Below are 20,806 nucleotides of genomic sequence, written 5' to 3' on the forward strand. Positions count from 1 at the left end.
ATCAGAATGCAATTCCTTTCCCTGATCCTTTCCTGGGTAGTGAGGCTTGGTCAATAGCTCAAAACACTACCACTTCAAGGCAAAACAGAAGAAAACAAACCCAAACACCTAACCCAGAGACAGAGAAACAGAAGGCAGATCCCTGGGAGGCTGGAGCTTGGTGGCCACCACTGGCCCATGTGCTGTCCAGCCCATGTCCTGCAGGCCCCACAGCGCCAGTCAGGCCTTTCAGGGTCCTGTCCACTCACCGAGGTGTGAGACCAGTAGGAATAGTCAAAGCTGAAGGACTTTGGAGCCTCTTTTGGGTTCTTTGGGTTAATAATACCTAGAAGATAAAAAATGTTTTAATTTTTTTAAGTCAGCTACACGGTCTGTAGTTCAATATGACATTACAGTGTAAGTTCATAACATCCAAATCAGTGAACTCATGTCACCAAAATAGAAAAGGGAAATGAGAAATAATAACCACATTTTAAGTCGGAGACCTAGCGTGCAGAAGTGTTCAAGAATTAATCGACAGCATTTAATGGCGCCACCAGGATTTAAGGGACAGCGTGGCCCACAGTAAGCACTGAGCAAGTACTTGGTTTCGGAATCCTTGGAAACCGAATCGTCAAGACTTGGAAATGGAACAAGTGACTGTATTTCCAGGTGCTTCACAAGGCTTGAAAACAAGAATGAGAAAAATTGCTGAATTAATTCGACTAGCATTTGAAACAAACAATGAGGAATTCACTGGAATGTCTAGTTCTGAGCCACACAGTTCCTAAGATTCTAAGAATACAGTTTTCTAATGCTGGGGTGTGTGTGTGTGTGTGTGTGTGTGTGTGTGTGTGTGTGTGTAAATACAGTTTTCTAATGCTGGTGTGTGTGTCTGTGTATGTAAATACAGTTTCCTAATGCTGTGTGTGTGTGTGTGTGTGTGTGTGTAGTTTTCTAATCCCAGGGTATGTGTGTGTGTGAACAGTTTCCTAATGCGGTGTGTGTGAAGTTCCCCCCTCCTGCACGGTTACCCACAATGCCCTGCAGGCACCGACTGGGGGGGGGGGGGGGCCCATGCTCCGGCACGCAGAGCTTTGATTCCTCGTGTTTCACATGAAACAGAATCTTTCAGACATGTGGTCAGAGCCCACCACACCAGCCAACCACTTCTCCAAAGCGGAGCCACGTCCCAGGCGATCAGTGAGATCAGGCTTAAAAAATAAATCTGTCCCGGGCAGCTGCTGCTCAGGGCACAACTAGCAACGGTTGCTACGGCGCCCAGTGCTCCCTCCCCCTCCCGCTGGGGAGGGCGACTGCGTCAGTCCCCCGACTCGAGCGCTGACAGAGTCAACCAGGCCCACACACAGAGCACACGACCAGGGTGTGCGGGAACCCCAGCACGGAGGGCCCCACGCACACGCACGCACGGAGTTGGGCTCTGCTCCTTGGATTCATCTGTTCAATCTCCCAACGGCTCAGTAAGGCAGACAGGCTTCCCAGGGGCAAAGGCCCCTTCGAAGAAACAGGCTAAAGAACTGGCCAGGGGCTGGAGAGCGGGTAAGAGGTAGAATCAGCGTGTGAACCCAGCCAGGCCCGTCCCTGACCGTCCCTGACTGTCCCTGACCGTCCCTGACCGTTGCCAAGGCGAGTAGCAAGCACCTCCATGGAGAGAGGCTTGAGGACGGCCACTAAGGATGCCGCAGCCCCAGACGGCTGAACTCGTCTTATCACGGAGCACCAGGGGCTCCTGAGGTTTCTCCAGGCGCCTGATTCGGCCAAGGAAGTCGAAATCCCTGCCAGACAGACGCCACGTTTCAGCAGCCCAGCAACAGGGCAGCCACGAGACAGAAACTCTCTCTGCTCAGGGGTCCTCACCAAAGGCACGGGTGAAGAAGCGCCAGAAAGGAACAGTTTTCTGTTTGGTCTATGGGCTGGCCTGGGCGCCACACCCAGCAGTGCTCAGCGCTGACTCCTGAGTCTGTGCTCAGGGATCACTCCTGGCAGCACGTGGGGGACCATACTCAGAGCCAAGGATCAAATTGGGGGTCCTGGACTATTCCGCCAGCCCTGCTAGAACAGCTTTAAGCAGATTCCATCCCACATCCATGGTTCTACCAAGAACTTGAGAAAGCTACTCTGTGGGCCAGAGCAACAGCACAGAGGGTGGGCTCCTGCCTGGATACAGTCGGATCAGGTTCGATCCCCGGCACCCCATTACGGCCCCCGGAGCCTCCCAGGAGTGATCCCTGAACACAGAGCGAGGAGGAAGACCTGAACACCACAGGGACAGAGCAAGGAACGAGGGAAGGGGAGAGGAAGGGAGGGAGCGACTCTCAAATTCTACCCCTTTGTTCTCTCTTCCTTGTAAAGAAAAACTACCTCAACCAGCAACTTTCTGGATAAAACTCATCCCTCTTCTTGAACAGGGTCTTCTCCCGGATCTTTGCAACTTCTGACACGAAATCAATTTTAACTTCTTTCTTGTTTTCTAAATAATGGCCTCTAGACAACAAAAGATTTTCAACAAGAGATCCAAAATATCAAGTCACTTGTATCATTATGTCCAACTAGATCCACAACACTTAAAGGATTTTCGTTTCCTAAGTGAATTTTCGTTTCCTAAGTGAAAGGAATTTGTAATGACAGAAAGGCAAAATGTCATACTGCCGTCGCAGCCTTTGGAGGAAGGCAAAGGCAGAAAGGCCAGAGAGGAGGCTGGTTTCAGGTTTGGCAGCAAGCAGGAGGATTTTAATTTTATTCTTTATATTTATATGCAAATTGTGTTATCTTAAAGGAATCCTAAGAAATGCTGAAGCTCTAGAACTCTCTGGAGATGGAAAAAAAAAATCCTGAGAATAAAAGAATTAACGAGTCTGTGGAAGCAGCTAGTCCTGCCACAGACGATGAAATAATGCTTTCAGATACGCCCAAGGATTTCTTTCCTAAATTAGTAACAGTTAACTAACTTGTACTTCTTTAACCCAACTAAGAAACACAATGTTTCCAGTTCTTCATAGAAGGGGAAGGAACCGGCCATAAAAATGTAATGAAAAGAATCCAGCAGGGCGGGCATTTTGCCTGGTGTACAGTAGATCTTGGCACAATCCTTGGTATCCCCAGGGTCCCCCAAGCACCAACAGGAGTGAGTCCTGAGCACTGAGCCAGGAGTCAGCCCTGAGCTTCGCTGGCTGTGACCTGAAACCAACAACAAAGATCCATATATGCATCTATATGTGTATCTCTCTATACACACACGTGCAGGTTTGGAAACAAAGGGCCAGCACCAATATGTATTTATGGACTTTGTTTCACATTCTAAATGGATGAGGAACAATTCAATACATTTTCAGACTTTTGTGTGTGTGATATTGGGCATTTTTTGCATTTTTGTGTCTTTTTTTTTATCCCCTTTGTGGGTCACACCTGGCAATACACAGAGGTTACTCCTGGCTCTGCACTCATGAATTGCTCCTGGCTGTGCTCGGGGGACCTTGTGGGATGCTGGGAATTGAACCCAGGTCGGCCACATACAAGGCAAACGCCCTCCCCGCTGTAGCTCCAGCCCCTTAACAGGTATTTTACATGAGTCATAAAGCAAAAGACAAAATTACTGGATAGTTTCGCTTGTGTGAGATGCAAATAACCCAAGAAAACGAACGATCAGAGCCCAAGAGAAAGAACTTGCAGATCCTGCAGAACCCTGGCAGTTACGGGAGACGGGGGGGAAGGATCCATCTGATAAAGGGGTCCTAGAATTCTGGGGGTGGGGGATGAGGCTCACTCTCAAAATTTAGTCCTATAAACCAGTGAGACTTAATCTAATTTTTCCAAGTCTGCCGGAGTTCGTGGCGGTGACAAGGTGTGGCCTCCGGCCTAACCACGCTCTTCTGCTAGCCACGTCCCAGCTCTGACATCAGAATAATCTGATTTTTAAAAACCGTGGCATCTTGTTTGAAACTCCAATGTGTGTTGTTGGCTGCAATACTCATATCCCATAGTCTTTAAACTAAAGCCTGAAAACTTGACTAACAGATAAAACAGGCTTAAGAGTGAAGTTTCTAGTTCTCAAAAGCCAAGCGCTTAAGAAATCGGGCCCGTTTCTAGAGCTCTACTTACCTTATGGGTCTGTCTGCTTCGTCTGCATGGGGGCCATGAGCCCTGAGCACCCCGCAAAAAAAAGAGAGAGAGAGAGAAAAGGAAAAAGGAACAACGCAGGGCAGATGTGTGCAATACAAAATATACATTGCATGCCCGCATATTTGACTGATTCTCACAGAAGGAACTAGATCCACTCTGCACACTGGCTCTTAAAAACGGCAAACCCCATGTGGAACTGCTACGCTCTTTCTGAGAAGCACGTGATAGTTTCCATGCTCATGTGAGCTTCCAGCATGGCCTGCCTCCCGGGGTCAGGCTCCACTGGACAAACAGTCCCAGTTCCTCCGGGCATTTGCACGGGTGGGGGCGCGGGGGGGGGGGGGGGTCCTGCAGTGGTGCACTGGGAACAGTGCTCAGCCTGGCAGGGTGGCCTGAAGGTCCAGCGCTGGGATCCAGCAGTGCTGGTGCTGCGGGGCGGAACTGGGTGGGGTTCCAGGCTGGGATTCAGGGCCTCTGGCCCCCCAAGTTCCTGCCCAGTCCCTCCTGCTTCATAACTGTCTTAAATGCTGTAGATGTCACACTGCTTGTTTTTTTTTTTTTGCTTTTAGGGTCACACCCAGCAATGCACAAGGGTTACTTCTGGCTCTGCACTCAGGAATTACCCCTGGCGGTGCTCGAGGGACCATATGTGATGCTGGGGATCAAACCCAGGTTGGCCAAGTGCAAGGCATCCCCCCGCCCCCACACACACGCACTGGTTATCTCCTATAAAGTTACCATCCTGGCAATACTCAGCTATTCCCAGGGGTGTTCGGGGGCATGAGGTGCCAGGTACTGTGCTTGGGGCTCCCCCATGCAAAGCCCTCACTCACCTCCTCACACACTTGTAAACGCCCTGAGTCGTCAGGGTTTCTCAGGACGTTCAATCTGCTCCAGACCTGAACCCCCATCACAGATGACCTTTGACCTCTCCCCTTCGCCACCTGTCCCCTCTGTGGGCAACACTGCCCAAACGCACTCAGAGCCCCTCAGCTTCACAGCCTCTCGCCGCCACCTTCCCGCTCCCTGTCCAAGGCCGCTCTCACTTGGGCAGCTTCAGGAGGTCCCTGAGGGCCCCCCACGTGCCCCGCAGGCCTCCTCAGGTGCTGAGATGGACGCGCATCCGGCCCCTCATGCCCCCTACAAAGTGCCCCTCAGATGCGAGCAAACCCCCCGGGCCTCAGGAACTGCCTCCCAGCCTGGCTCTGCAGCTGCAGCCCTGCGTGTGCTGGGCCAGGGTCCGAGCCCTGACATTGCCTGAGCCCCACACACCGCCAGGTACAGACCCGCGGGGGCCAAGCACTGCAGCACGGCATGCCCCTGAGCACTTCTCAGGAGCACCCACACACACACAGAAGAAAATAGAATCGGGGGGGGGGGGGTTTCCCCCAGGTGCCCAAATGTGCAGCCTGTTGCCTGACTCAGGATGGTCCCTGTGCTCCAACTGGCCTGTCCTGACCCCACGCCCACTCCCTGCTCCCTCCACCCACCTGGTCCTATTGTCCTCCCTTCGCTCGGGATGCCTGACTTACCATGAGTCACTGGGACATAGGTCTCCTGAGACCAGAACATCTGACAGTGCCGACACGTGCTGGCAGCTGCTCAGGGGACAACCCTAAGTACCCGGAAGGGGCCAGAGATGGCACAGCAGGTGAGAAGCCTGCCTGGCACGCGGCCGACGCAAGGATGAGTCCCAGCACCCCAGATGGTCCCGAGCCCACCAGGAGTAATTCCTGAGTGCAGAGCCAGGACTAACCCCTGAGCATGTTGAACCCCTCCAAAAGAATAAAAGGCTAATCATGGAGGCTTTTGACCTCATACACAAAAGGCACAGCTGTCTGACGAACGTGAGTTAAAAAAAATTGCTGCATTCATCTTCCAACACTGTCCCAAGTTAGAAAAGTGAGGTCGCCAGCAGTGAGGGGACAGCGCCCAGTACAGAGCAGGGACTTGAAAAACAGGCGTTGGAATGCTACAGAAAGTATCTTCAAAACAGAATTGTTCTAGTGGGGGCCACACCTGGCAATGCTCAGCGTTATTCCTGGCTCTGTACTCAGGGCACTCCTGGCGGGCTTGAAGGGACCCTACGGGGTATGGGGACAGGAGCCAGACCAGTCACGTGCAAGGCCAGCGCCCTCCCCAGTCCCAGGGCCACTCGAAGTGCCCAGACCGCATCTCTCGAAGACCTCTGGCAGACACCAAGAGTGCCAGTGGCTATCTGGCTACGTCCATTTTCCTGACCTTTGATCCAGCGCGCCCTAGGGCCTTGTCACCTGCGCCCAGTCTCCCACGAGAAATGACACCAGCTTCGAGACTGGATTTCCAGAAGGGCAAAGCTAACTAGCACTTCATCAGACAAGTTTCCCGAGCTCGGTCATTAGCACAAGCTACCGGTGACAGTGCTGGGGACGTGGGGACATCTACAACTACAGAGGGGTGACTTCCTGTGAGACAGGTGGGCTGCAGCTCTGAGACGCTGAGGTGAAGGGACCCGTGCAGAGATAGACACCTGGCAGCCCCCCAGGGAGGCACTGCGGACGAAGGGGGGATTCCTAAACTAGGAAGTCCACCAGAACTGAGGCTGCGGAGAGCAGTGTCTGAGTTACATTCCGAAGCAGGACTCTGGCCAGTGACAGCCAGAGCGGAAGCTCGGCAGTGACCGCGGTTCCGACCTCAGCTAGAGAAGAAACGGCAAAACTGTCCCAGACAGGGCAGGGCGCACAGCAGAGACAGAACTTGCGGGAGAGTCAAAGGTGCTCTAGGACGGGGGGGGTCGGGGGGGGGGAAGGCAAGAAACCTTCAATGTTGGGGGAGGGGGGCAGGGGTCACACCCAGCAATGCTCAAGGCTTCCTCCTGGCTCTGCACTCAGGAATCACTCCTGGCGATGCTCAGTGGGGGACCATATGGGATGCCGGGGATTGAACTCGGGTCGGCCGCATGCAAGGCAAACGCCCTCCCGGTTGTACTATCACTCCGACAATTTTCAACCTTTTTGGCCTGAGAAGTCAAAGGAATGAATGAAGAGGGGGCTCAAGCTGTGGGACCGCGGGCAGGGCACCAGCCTGGCATGCGACCGACCCCAGCTCAATCCTCAGCCCCGCAGGAGTCCCCTGAGCCCCGTCCGGAGTGACCCCTGAGAAGCCTGGCCGTGGCCTACAGCAAGGAGCGATGACAGAAGAACTGCTCTCAGCGGGCGTCTGTGGGGACACGTCCTGTCGGAGACTCCTCAGGTCTCCCGGTGGATCAACAGCTCCAAAGCCCGCGCTACGGTTCTAGAAGGTGCAGGAGTCAACATGGGGCCCGAGACGCTGAGAACATGGGCAAGGAGAAGAAGCAGAGCTGTGCCCGGCTGGGGAGGAGCGTAGAGGGAGGATGTGGAGGGGAGCGTTCGGTGTCCCCTTCGCCCCCTCTCAGGGCACCCGTCTCCCGACTCCCAACTCCCCGGGACCTGCTGGTGTCAGAACCCTCGGGCCAGAGCAGACTACAGGACACAAGGTGGGGCGGTGGCCCTGCACGCAGCCGACCCGGGTTCCATCCCCAGCATCCCACAGGGTCCCCCGAGCACTGCCAAGAGTGATCCCTGAGCACAAAGTAGGAGTCAACCCTGAGCATCACCAAGTGTGGTCCCCCAAAGAAACCAGAACTCCCAACGCCACCCATACCCTGCCCTCCCCACAGCTCCTCAGAGCTGCAGATGGGATCGGCTCTTCCTCGGTGCAAAGGGGAGATGAACTCAGGCCACTCTTGCCCTGCGACCTTCCCGGTTGCTCCCGCGGCCTCCAACTTTCTACTCTTCATGCTCCTCGGACCCTCATCACCTCCAAGCAGGCCTGGAGCCCCGGAACATGGCCGGGGCGGGTCTCCACAATCCCCACGAGAGGCTGAGGGGGTCTCCTGAGCACCATTGGGAAGCAACACCTCACCCCAAAAAAGTGACTGTCACAAAATGTTCCCGAGGCTCTATCTGGTTTGCAGATGAAACACCAATGACCTTCGCCTTCTCTGCACACCTTCAAGTCAAAATTAGCCATACAAAGTCTGTTAATCCCCCTAATTTTATCCCCTCGACTTCTCGACTTCCCTGCCTGCTTTTTTGGTTACTTCCACATAAAGACGCCGAAATAATGTTTTAATTACTAAGTCCCAGAAAATAAAGAAGTCAAAACAAGATTTGTACTAAAAAGTCTTTTTATTCTCCACAATAAATTTGTTTATTATCTCAAAGTCCCTATGTAGCAATTAGACTATTGTTGGCAAACTACTGAAGATGTTTAGCTACAACTACAATTAGCGTTTCAAGCTGACAACGCTAACTTGGGATTAACTTTCCTAACACAACACGCTTCGGATTTATTAGCAATCCCAGCGACATCTTCCGCATAAGCCTTCTCTTCTGGAAGCTTCCCGTGCCCCAGATTTTTGAACAGCGCCCCCTGAAAGTACTTTGTACCCAAGTTATACCCTAAAACCCCCGAGCTGGCACCCAGAAACATGTCCTCGCCCCACCCGAGAACAACACACAGACAGAAGCAAAAGGCCACGATGCTACTCTCCGCAGAAAACTCACAGGCAAAAAACTCCCTGGTTATTTCAGACAAATGTGGGGTGGCAGGAACTGGCCCAACGGGCGCCTGCCCAGGATGCAGAGCCCAGCGCAGACCCCGTCACCACACGATGCTCAGAGCACTGCCAGGGGCGGGGACACTCCTGAGCACTGCAGGGTGTGACGCCCGAGTGAAGTGTAGGTCTGGGGACAGCTCAGGGCAGTGCTGGCCTTGCAAACACAGTCCCAGGCTTGATCCCCAGAGCTGCCCCCCACACCAGCCAACTCCAGGGGCTCTGCCCTTTGGGACCCTCACCTTCAGGCAGGTGGGGGTAAGCACCACGCAAGTCTGTAGCCCCCCAGTGAGTCCAGCACCATGACAAAACGGGTGAGCCCTGGCAGGCACTGTGACCAAAAGGTTTGTGATATGGGGACTGGAGCAAGAGTCCAGCAGGGATGGCAATAGTTTCCCTTACACGTGGCCGACCTGGATTCGATCCCCGGCACCCCATAGGCCCCCTCCCCCAAGCACCACCAGGAGTAATTCCTGAGTGCAGAGCCAGGAGTAAGTAACCCCTGAGCACTGCTGGCTGTGACCCGATTTAAAAAAAATGGGGAGAGGAAATCAACAGACACTTCTCAGAAGACAAGACAGATGGCCAGTTGGCATATGGAAAATATACATCACCGTTTATTATCGGGGAAACCCAGAGAAAGCAACAGCGAGGTTCCACTCACACTCAGCAGCCCTGCACAGGGATGTGGGGGAGAGGGGTTCTTGTGCAGCAAACGCCGTCTAGTCCTGCCCTTATGGAAACCATTATGGAGATTCCTCAAAAATCTAAGAATAGAGCATCCATCTGACCCGGCAATCCCGCCGCCTGGTCCACCCACAGTTGCACAAGTGAAGATGTGGGAGGCAGGAGAGACGGCATGGCAGGGCGAGCTCGGCGGGCTCAGCTCCAGACCCCTGCAGGTCCCTGTGCCCCCCCCAGGGGGGACCGCCACTGTCTCCATGGCCAGGGCACGGAACCACCCTGGGGGAGCGATCAGAGTGCAGGGGCCAAGGTGCAGGACGTGGACACAGGACGGATGGGGTCATGCGGGTCGTTGCCATGCAGGTAGAACGGGGCGGGGGGGGGGTCTGACATTAAGTCAGAAGGACTGAAACAAGGCCCGGCATTGGCACTAATCTCTGTTCTAGAGAATAACATGTCTGGGGAACGGCAGATGGCAAAGGGTACAGACACCAGCTCGGGACTACAGAAACAGAAATGCCAAGGAAGGGAAATGGAGTGGGGGAGCAGAGGAGACCTGGAAATAACGAGAGGCGAGGTGGGGGCATGGACCCCTCCATGGGGTAGAAGAGATGGATCTGTGCATGTCGAAACCATCAGACCCAACACTACCCCACTCCTGGGACCCAAAACCCAGCGGAGCTTGAAGTGTGTCTGTCGGGGAGCCAGCTGGGGGTGGGGGGAGGGAACCTGGGCTAAGAAGTGGGGGGATGGCCCCCAGCTCCCCAGTTTTCCAGTAGCCTGGCAGTCACACCCACAAACTGCCCCCGGCGCCACTTAATCTCATCAACAGCCAAGATCCAGAGACTATAGGGGCTGGAGCGATAGCACAGCAGGTAGGGCGTTTGCCTTGCACGCAGCCAACATGACCAACACAGGTTCGATTCCCAGCATCCCATATGGTCCCCCGAGCACCGCCAGGAGCAATTCCTGAGTGCATGAGCCAGGAGTAACCCCTGAGCATCGCCGGGTGTGACCCAAAAAGCAAAAAAAAAAAAAAAATCCAGAGACTATAAGCTAAAGCTCCCGGAAGAGGCAATGCAGAATTTCCTGGAGCATGCGACCACAAATGCAGCCACGCAACCTCTTATACTCGGGTCCACTGACGTACCTAAAGTCGCACACATGTGTTTGGTTTTAACATACTTGCTTGTATTCTCTTATATATGGGCTTAAACGGCTCCAGGGTGAAATACAACAACTTTCACACACTTCCCTCTTACTGTGGTGGGAAGGTGCTCGGGGGTGGGATTGGTGTTTGAATATTACCGGCAATGAACTATTGTGAACTACTTTATGTAAATAAAATATATACAAAAAACAAAAGAAGTGTGGGGGGATGGTGGGGGTGGGGGGGACATCGTATGCCTGAGAACTTGCCGGAGCAGTGATAAGATATCGTGATGTCTCAATAAAAATCAGGAAGACAGACGCTTGCCGGTGCTCGGGCTGAAGTCCACACAGGGGAAGACCCTGTCCATGTTCAACACCATGCAGACCCCTGGGCGCCACGGGGGCAGCTCCCGAGCACTGCCGGGTGTGACCCTCTCATGGGAAAGACCATGAGAGACGCTGACAAGCTGCATGGAGAACAGCAGGAGGAGGAGTCACACGCAAGACCACTCTAGGTGCTGCGACAGCGGGCAGACCACCCACAACAATCACACAGTTACTGTCCTCCTGAACGGGAACTTCCAGTTTTCTCCTAACACAAAGAAAGGCATCACTCAGAGTCGCCTCTGCTGCAGACCTAGCTAAGCCAGCAGGTGCGGGGAGGCTCTCAAACCCGGGCTGTCAACAGGAGCCAGCGAGCTCAGGGAAAGGGCAAGGCACGCGCACTCGGCGTCCCCGCCAACACGCCTCTGACTGTGGCTCTCCCAGCCTGCAGCCTCGTGGCAAGTCACCTCCTTTCAAGAGAGAGTCTGGGAGCCCAAGCAAGAGTCCAGCCGGGAGGGCGCTTGCCTGCATGCAGTCAACACAGTTCAATCCCTGGCACCCCAATGTGGTTCCCGGAGCCCACCAGGGGTGATCCCTGAGCTCTGAGCCAGGAGGAAGCCCTGAGCACCGCTGGGTGTGACTCCCAAAACAACAAGCAGTAAGACTAAGTGGGCATAAGAAGGGTCTGGGTGGGGAGGGAAGGGAAGGCAGAGAAGAGACCAGAATGACAATAATAGCTGGGAATGATCATGCTGGACAAAAGCTGAGGGCTGAAAGACGGTAAGGAATATTCCTGATCACCATTCAGCATCAATATTGCAAACTATAATGCCCAAAAGGAGAGAGAGAGACAGAGAGAGTGAAAGAGAAAGAAAGGGAGAGAGTGGGAGAGAGAGAGGGAAGGAGAGAGATAGAGGGAGGGAGAGAGAAAGGGAGGGAGAGAGAGGAGACAGAGAGAGACAGAGAGAGTGAGAGAGAGAGTGCCTGCTACAGAGGAGGAAAGGGGGTGGGTGGGAGGGAACCTGGAGACAATGGTCCTGGGAAACGTACCCTGGTGGAGGGACGGGTGTTGGAACACTGTATGACTGAAACCCAATCATGAACAGCTTTGTAAGGGTCTGTCTCATAGTGATTCAATAAAAAAGTGAAATTTTTAAAATACTTTAAATAAAAAAAGTAACAAGAAAGGTTGGGGGCTGGAGCGATAGTAAGACGGGTAAGGCGTTTGCCTTGCGCGTGGCCGACCCGGGCTCGATTCCTGGCATCCCATGTGGTTCCCTGAGCACCGCCAGTGGTAATTCCTGAGTACAGAGCCAGGAGTAACCCCTGAGCATTGCCCGGGGTGACCCAAAATGAAAAAACAAACAGAAACAAAAAGGGTTGGTGGGAAATGGTCCAGAGAGACGCCCGTGGCCAAGAGATAGGACGGTGCCACCGAAGGTGCCGTGGAAGCTCCCAGGCTCCTCTGCCAGAGTCACGGCCACCAGCTCACACTCCTGGGGGCAAGAAGGCCACCGGCATGTCCTCCCGTTCCCACCCCGGCAGAACCAGCCCCGCCCTTCAGGTAGGGGGGACAGACAGGAGCTCGGGAGGCTGCTGACCGCCGGCCTTTCCTTCCTGTGCACGCAGCGTGGAGGGTGGAGACGGGACAGCGGGAAGGCACTGGCCTTGCACGGAGCCAGCACCGGCCCATCACGGCGCCACAGAGGGTCCCCGAGCACCGAGGCAGGAGTGAACCCTGAGCCTCACTGGGCGTGGCCCAACAACAGCCCCACCAAATGCCTCAGCAGCGGAAAGACCAGGAGTGACGGGATAAAAACAATTTCTGCGTAGTGGTGCTTTTTCGCACAGGACTGTGTCGGCGCCTGCCGGGGAGAGCCTGCGCATCCGAGGGGATGCCTTTCCGGGGCGGGTGGGGGCGCGGGGGGGACAGGCGCTCCGGGCCAGGGTCAGCCCCATGGCCTCCTGGGATGCTCCGTGAGACGGACACGGAACAAGCGACTGGACAGCTCCCAGGCCCTCTTCCCTTCCTCAGCTTCACCGTGCCCCGGCCCCAGGGGCCAGAGTGTGACTCAGCGGGGAAGCATGTGCGCATGCACGAGGCGAGGCTCGATCCCGGGTGCCACTGAACAGAGAGGGGTGTGAAAACAGACCCGTGCGGGGAGGCTGGCGCAGGAGTCACGGGCAGGGTCCCCCAGCAAGAGGCGGGGAGCACAGGCCAGCGAGGGCCGAGTGAACACCGAGGAAGGAGCCACGGCCGCCAGGGAGAAGGCAGGGGCACGGGCGCGGTCACGCTGGCTCTGGCTTCACCCTTGCGTCCTAACAATGAAGGGGACATTTACCGGACGTTCCCAGTGGGCAGTGCCATCCTGGGCACGGGACCACCCGGGAGAGCAGAGGAACCTCGGGGACATTTAGGGGTGCTTTCAGCTTGCCCATTTCACGGAAACAGATAATCAGGGGCACACTGAGCCGTTCCCCCGCCCCTCTCTCTCTTCCCTCTCTCTCTCCATCCCCCCTCTCCCCCTCCTTTTCTCCCTCTCCCTCTAGCTCTCCCTCTCTCTCCCTCCATCCCTCTCTTTCCATCTCTCTCTCTCTTCCCTCTCTCTCTCTCCATCCCCCCTCTCCCCCTCCTTTTCTCCCTTTCCCTCTAGCTCTCCCTCTCTCCCTCCCTCCATCTCTCTCGTGTCTCTCTCGTCTCTCTCTCTCTCTCTCTCTCTCTCTCTCTCTCTCTCTCTCTCTCAGAAGACCCAGAAATGTGGGCTTCTCTTCCTTAGACCACTGAGCCCACTTTCTCTTTACAAAGGGAAACCCAACAGAGCTGCTTCCAGGTGGAAGAGCACGACCTAGAATGTTTGCACGGCGCTCAGGTCTCCAAGACTCAGGCGGGAGTATTTATTTATGCCAGGGAAAATATTCCCCGTGGGACCAGGCGGCGCTTACATAAGCCACCGCGGCTCCATCCGTGGTTCGGCACATCCCCGGAGCGCCTGTCCCTGTCCCCTGCGCCCCAAGGCCTCTGCGCGCCTCCCTGGCCGGACCACAGCTCTGACCTCCGGCCGGCACACAGCAGGGCAGCACCGCAGTGACGCAAACACACACAGCACAGCAGCAAATCCACCTCACTGTTCGTAACAGTTCAGGATTCGAATGCACTTTCTCTCCGAGTGGCGGCGGTGGTGTTTTTTTCTAAAGAGCCACTAATACTTTCTTTTTTGGTTTTTGTTTGGGGACCCCCGCCCGGGGTTACTCCTCGGGGGTTCCTCCTAGCTCTGCGCTCAGATCACTCCTGGCGGTGCTCGGGGGGACCATAGGGATGCCGGGGATGGAAGCCGTCAGCGGTGTGCCAGGCCAACGCCCTCCCCACTGTACTACCACCCCAGCCCCGTCCACTGAGACTTGCTCAGCAAAGAAAGTGACTCACTTAAAAGTTTCACTTGAAAATCACTCAAGCTACATTAGTCAAAGCACTCAGAAACCACCACATAGAAATTGAAAACAGAAACAGTAGCGAAAAAAAAATGCAAACACCAAAAATTCTGGAGAGAAGAGTTTCTCTATGATTACAGATCAGAGGGAGCCAGAGAGATGTAGCGGAGGGTAGCACACCTGCCTTCCAGCAACTGTCCAGGGCTCCATCCCCCCACAACACAGTCCCTGAAGCCCTACCAAGAGGGAGCTCTGAGCACAGAGTCAAGAGTAAGCCCTGAGCACTGCCAGGTGTGGCCAAAAAAAACACAGAGTCTCAAATTTATCTGACCTCCCAACTCCTTTTCAGGAAAAAAAAAAAAACAATCTCTGGAAATCTACCTTCCTTATGCATCCGACGGAAAGTACCGTCGACAGCACCTGAGGTTACTGCAACCCCCGGGAGCAGCGCTGCCCAGTCTGGAAAGAATCAGCAGCTTTCCAAGAACAAACATCCGCAAAGGAATCAACTGCCCAACTCGGAGCCACACGCGGTTTGGAAGCTAGAAAACGAAGCCGGATTTTCCCAGGCTGATTCATCTAATGAGGATTTTTGCTTCATCGAGCCCATGTTTTGTTTGGGTTTTGATTTGGGAGCTACACCCAGCTCTGTGCTTGGGAGTCACTCCTGGAGAGGCTCCAGGGTCTCTGGGGGTGGCGGGGAACACGCCCAGGTCAGCCAGTGCCGTCTCCAGCCTCTGCAGTGAACTAACCTGAATTTATAAAATCTTCCTGCTAAAGAGCGACCTGCAGAAGTCAATGAATATAACCTAGGAAGCATAGTACAGACATCTATTCCCAAGGCAAGTAAATTGTAATGAGCTACTAATTCTGAAAATTTCCCCAAGCACACTGGGTCCAGCACAAAGAAATACTCAGTCTTCTATGGTTTGAGGTGTTTGGGGGTTTTATTGTTTGGGTGCCAGAAATAGAACCCAGGATCTCACACACAAGCCCAGTGTAGGAATTTTACGTGTCCTCTGCCAAACTCACATGTGTGCTTTTCCAAAACGCTTTTTAATGGTAATTAACAATGGCCAGCTCTCATTTGTACCAAAGGTGAATTTAGTGCCAAGCCACGCTCCTACTGCAAACCTAAACTCCTCTCGAAGAGCGGGGTCCCAGGACAGATTCACGCTGAAGAGCGGTGGACAGAGAGGAAGGCCCCTCTGCCCATTGTTCTGAGCCAATGCATGAGGTTTGTTCTGAGCCCTGGGTTTGACTGGCTGGATTTAAACAAAAACCTACTGGATCAGTCACTGAGCTCAGCGCTGTGTGCTGGGCGGCCCGCTGCTTCACTGCAGCCTGGACAGACTCAGCCCGGCCACACCAGACTTGGTTGCACTTAATAGAAAGCAGGCACTTCTTCATTTCTTCTAAAACATCTTTTCAATAAGCCTGGAGAGAGGCTGGAGTGATAGCACCCAGCGGGTAGGGTGTTTGCCTTGCACGCAGCCCAACCCGGGTTCAATTCCCAGCATCCCATATGGTCCCCCGAGCACGGCCAGGAGTAATTCCTGAGTGCATGAATCAGGAGTAACCCCTGTGCATCACTGGGTGTGACCCAAAAAGCAAAAAAAAAAAAAAAAAAAAAGAAAGAAAAGCCTGGAGAGGTTTTTGTGGACCATAATAAAAACTGAGTCAAACTCACAGACTCCAAAAATTTATGATTTCTCAAAAACAGTTTAGCCTATAAATCTTACTTTTTCCTATCTACTTCTATCACTCTGCCCCTCTCGAAGAGTCCGGCAAGCTACAGAGAGTATCTCGCCTGCATGACAAAGCCTGGCAAGCTCCCCGTGACGTATTCATATGCCAAATACAGTAACAACAGATCTCACAATGGAGACGTTACTGGGCCCGTCAAGCAAATCGATGAACAACAGGAGGACAGTGCGACAGTGCATTATATATATAATAATTGACATTATTATATCTAACCAAAATAATAAGATCTACGACAAAGTAATATGACTTGAAAAGAGACAGAATACAGTCTCCACGATCACCAATAATCTCTTAGTGAGCCTTAATTCAGATAAACCCAAATGGCCACATGAGAAAATTTCATGCCCGTATATAACTCCAGAATTGAAGTTTTCTGATTTTTGACCGATGCTGACATTTTTATTCTAGGAGATTAATATTTTAAAATTATTCTACTTAACACTTAATACACCATGATACACAGAGTAGACACTCATTATTAATAAAGCCCTATTAACTGGAGAGCTAGTCTTTCTTGCTCACAGTAAATAAATTTCACCAGGTATAAATATTAACTGTAACATTCATGTATTTGAAATGTACAATAATATAGTCCAAACTGAAAAATAAGCATTTTTGCATTTCTTAAGAATTTTCTATTAAACTGTTGGCATATCACATCACTGAAAAGGGGAGCGGGGAACCAGCTTAGAAAAGGATTCTGCGGAGGGCCAGAGAAATAGCACAGCGGGTAGGGTGCTTGCCCTGCACACGTCAGACCCGGGTTCGATTCCCAGCATCCCACATGGTCCCCTGGGCACCGTCACGGGAGTGCGGAGTCAGAGGAGAGCTGGGTGTGGGTGGGTGGGAGGGAGGGAGAGAAGGAAGGAAGGGAAGGAGGGCAGGCGGGCTGCTGCCATGGGCCAGAAGTGGTCCAGCGGCTCAGGGCACCTACCACCTGCCCTCACCGTACATCCCACTCCCTGGGGACCAACATAACATTGAACACAGGATCGTTGCTGGCTGAGTTTGGCGGTCCTGCTGCTAGGGACCCCCAATGCTTCCACGTCCCAAAGGATGTGCAGGATGAGAATCTAACAGAGAAGCTGGCCCAGTTATCTCTGGAGAGAAGAACTGGGTAAGGATCTGGGGGAGAGAGGAAGTACTTGGCATTACGCACGCACTGCACCTTGGGAAGTTTAGACACGAATGAATGTACTACCTATTCATAAAAATCACAAGCCGCGATTACGACCCTACTTGATACTGATGCTGAGTATAAACATAACCAATAATTTAAGACGCTGACATTCTAAAAATAAACAGCATCGTTACTGTACTAATAAAAACTTTCTGTATATTTTTATGATACGATAAATTTAGCTCGACATTTCATGCAAATGGCCTTTCTTACCTGGGGGACGGGGGGACCACAAGGGCAGAGCGCAGAAGCTACTCCTGGCTCTGTGCTCAGCAGTGACCCCTGGTGGTACTCAGGGGCCCATACGTGGGACCGGTCACCAAACTGGGGTCAGCAGGATGTAAGGGGAACACCTTGCCCCTGGATGACAAGCCCCACCCCCCACACGGCCTTTGAATATTCCTTTTTATTCCAACCCTGTGAGAAACAGAAACCTCAGCTCTGAATGAAAACCAACCCCCGTGAGACTGGGAATTCTCACAGCTAGGAAGGTGTCACCCAGCGTGCTAAACAGCCGAGAGAAGCTTTCTCTGGGGAATCAACTCACTCCGCGTGGGGTCGAGGGGCCGAGGGCTGCTGCGAGTTCCCCTGTGTGTGTGGGGGGGGGCAGGGGTGAAGCTCCACACGGGCCAGGCAAGCACTCACCTGCAGGGCCAGAGCCCAGGTCCAAGCCCACTATTCTGTGGTTTGCCCTGTGGCTGGGCCTGCTCCCAGTTCTGTGCGCCAGGCCGTGGCAAGCTGAACAGAGACCTGGGACTTTCTGCATGTAAAGCATGACTCAGCCCATTGACCTGTTTCTTCAGCCCAAGTCCCACCCCCAAAAGAGTTCAATTCAATACTGAATTTTGTATTTTATTTTTTTAACGGTGCAAGGAATTGAACGGAGCCTCATCTAATATATACGCGGCCAGCGAGCCACGTCCCGCCCCAACGCTGCCTTTTCTTTTCTCTGTCTCAGCCATACACACAGTGGAGCTCAGGATGTACTCTGAGCTCTGTGCTCAGAGACTACTCTTGGCAGGGCTCAGGGGGCGCCGACAAGGCCAGCGCAGTGCGGCCTCCCCGGCACCAACTTCTCCTTCTCCTTTAATGACTGCGCACAAGAAAACTCAGAACCAGGGGCACAACTTACGGAGGTAAAATCCAAATAATGGTACTGCAGCTCACGTTCCTCCTTTTGACCGAAATGCGTAAGCAACAGAACATTCAAAATCACACACAAAGAAAAGTCAGACTGGGGCTGGAGAGAGAGCACAGCGGGGAGGGCGTTTGCCTTGCACGCGCCGACCCAGGTTCGATTCCCAGCATCCCATATGGTCCCCCGAGCACTGCCAGGAGTGATTCCTGAGTGCAGAGCCAGGAGTAACCCCTGTGCATCGCCGGGTGTGACCCAAAAAGCAAAAAAAAAAAAAAAAAAAAAGAAAAGTCAGACTCACGGTAACAGAGAACAGAACTGAGATCACACACTGGACGTGGGGGAAAGAGACATTGATCCAGGGTTTCAGAAACTGCCATTCTTCACTCTCTCTCTCCTCTCTCTGTGTCTCTCTCTCTCTCCTCTTTCTCTCTCTCTTCTATCTCTCAATCTATTTCTCTCTCTCTCTCTCCTTCCTCAAACTTCCAAATAAAACCTGTTTTTTACTTAAAAAAAAAAAATCTGGGGCTGGAGCAATAGCACAGCGGGTAGGGCGTTTGCCTTGCACGCAGCCAACATGGCCGACCCAGGTTCGATTCCCAGCATCCCATATGGTCCCCCGAGCACCGCCGGGAGCAATTCCTGAGTGCAGGAGCCAGGAGGAACCCCTGAGCATCGCCGGGTGTGACCCAAAAAGAAAAAAAAAATCTAAACAAAACAGAACAGTCATCCTACGACACACAGATTCCGCAGGTTTACTGTGCAGGATGGTATTGAGTGTCACCAGCAGGCCCTGCAGGGGGCAGGGAGGCAGCTCAGAGAGGTAAAGCACAAGCCCGGCACGCACAGGGCCCTGGGTTCAGCTCCTGGCGTCACAAACACTGCCCTGTGCAGGCCTGGTGGTGCCCAACACTGCCAGGCCCGAGCCGCACTGCGTCATTCCTGGGTCCAAGCCCAGGCCTGGCATCCCCCCAAGTGGCCCCAGATAACCCTTCAGACGCCAAAAAGGAGAGAAACTAATAAAGCCCAGGCTGAAAATCTGCTGACAGGGCCCGAGCGACAGAGGCACTGGCCCTGCACACAGCTGGCCCTGGCTCGATCCCCGTGTCGGCAGGAGTGACCCCGAGCATGGTCAGAAGCCTCCTCCAAGTATCTCTGGGTTTGGCCCAACAGCCAAAACAAAAAAAAATTTTTTTTAATAATTCACTGGAATTGGATCCAAAGTGCCTTCAGCACACACCTGAGCACGTGCACAGCGTGCGAGCGCACACACAAACACACACACACACACACACACACAGAGCTGGGAGGGGCTTGGGAGACACTCCAGTGCACCCAAGCCTAGGCTGGCACATGGGCACCAGTCGAGCGAGCACCATCCCCCCAGGACTGCCAGGAGCATCTCTCGACCGCCAGGCCAGGAGAGCCCTCAGCCCCACTGGATATGACCGACCCCAAAATACAGCAAGAAGGGAAAGGGACAAGGACAGAGACACCAAAGAACCAGCTTCCACTTTCATACACCAGCACCCCCGATGGGAGACCTGGTTGGGGTCACACATCGCTGATGTGGGCTCAAAACGCAGCTGGCCAGGGCTCAATGACCGAAGATTCACTCAAGTTCTCAGCGCGATGAGCCTGAGGTGCCCGGGCAGTGCTCCCCCACAGTGCTCCCCAGTTCTCTCCCATAGTGCTCTCCCCAGTGCTCTCCCACATTGCTCTCCCACAGTAGACAGAAAGTGTTTATGCACAGAGGCTCCAGAGGGGAGACCCAGGTTCAAGTACCGCCCTTCCCCCCCGCCCCCGCTGGCAAGTGAGAAGGAGGCCGAGGAGACGGAGACTCACTGGTGGAGTTGCCCTGCATCTGGATGATGCACTTGGACTCCTTGCTGGTCTCGCGGGAGTTGAAGGGCCGCACGCGGACGGCCACCTTCACCGAGGCGCCCGACATCCTGCCGGTCGGTTAGAGCTGCAGCCAAAGAAGCAAATCTTCTTTCGTCTTTTTTTGAAGTTCTGGTGACGCTTCCTGTGGAAAGAAAGAAGAAATGCCAAACGAGGCCGTCAGGATTGGCAAAAAGCACTGGGGCCTGAGCAACAGTACAGTGGGTAGGGCGTTTGCCTTGCACACGGCCAACCTGGGTTCAATCCCCAGCATCCCACTTGGTCCCCCAAGTACCACCAGGAGTAAGTCCTGAGTGCAGAGCCGGGTGTGACCCAAAAAGCATGGACCAGCATAAAGTAGACATTCTGCTCTTTTTCCTTAGCACTACTGGTTTCCACTTCATAAAAAAACAACCAAGGGGCCTTGCACATGGCCGACCGGGTTCAATCCCAGCATCCCATATGGTCTCCCAAGTACCACCAGAAGAATTCTTGGGTGCAGAGCCAGGAGTAACCC

At 53.6% G+C, this 20,806-nt stretch overlaps 1 protein-coding gene across 10 annotated transcripts in view; it reads right to left on the minus strand.

Annotated features, from left to right (window-relative positions):
- Positions 1–20,423, minus strand: part of KIF1B (kinesin family member 1B) — a 129,287-nt gene extending 108,864 nt beyond the window's left edge. For 9 of the 10 annotated variants that reach the window (XM_056110971.1, XM_056110967.1, XM_056110963.1 and 6 more), the window contains exons 1-2: positions 20,254–20,391; positions 249–325 (exon numbers count right to left, since the gene is read on the minus strand). In XM_056110971.1, coding sequence (XP_055966946.1) covers positions 249–325; positions 20,254–20,359 — 183 coding nt within the window. In that variant the 5' untranslated portion in view covers positions 20,360–20,391. Of the gene's footprint in view, positions 1–248; positions 326–20,253 lie in introns of all 10 variants that reach the window. The other variant, XM_056110972.1, reaches the window with a different exon arrangement.
- Positions 20,424–20,806: the final 383 nt, after the last annotated feature.

Source organism: Sorex fumeus, unplaced genomic scaffold (assembly GCF_029834395.1).
Source record: "Sorex fumeus unplaced genomic scaffold, SorFum_2.1 ptg000011l, whole genome shotgun sequence".
In the NCBI taxonomy this organism is placed as follows: Eukaryota; Metazoa; Chordata; class Mammalia; order Eulipotyphla; family Soricidae; genus Sorex; species Sorex fumeus.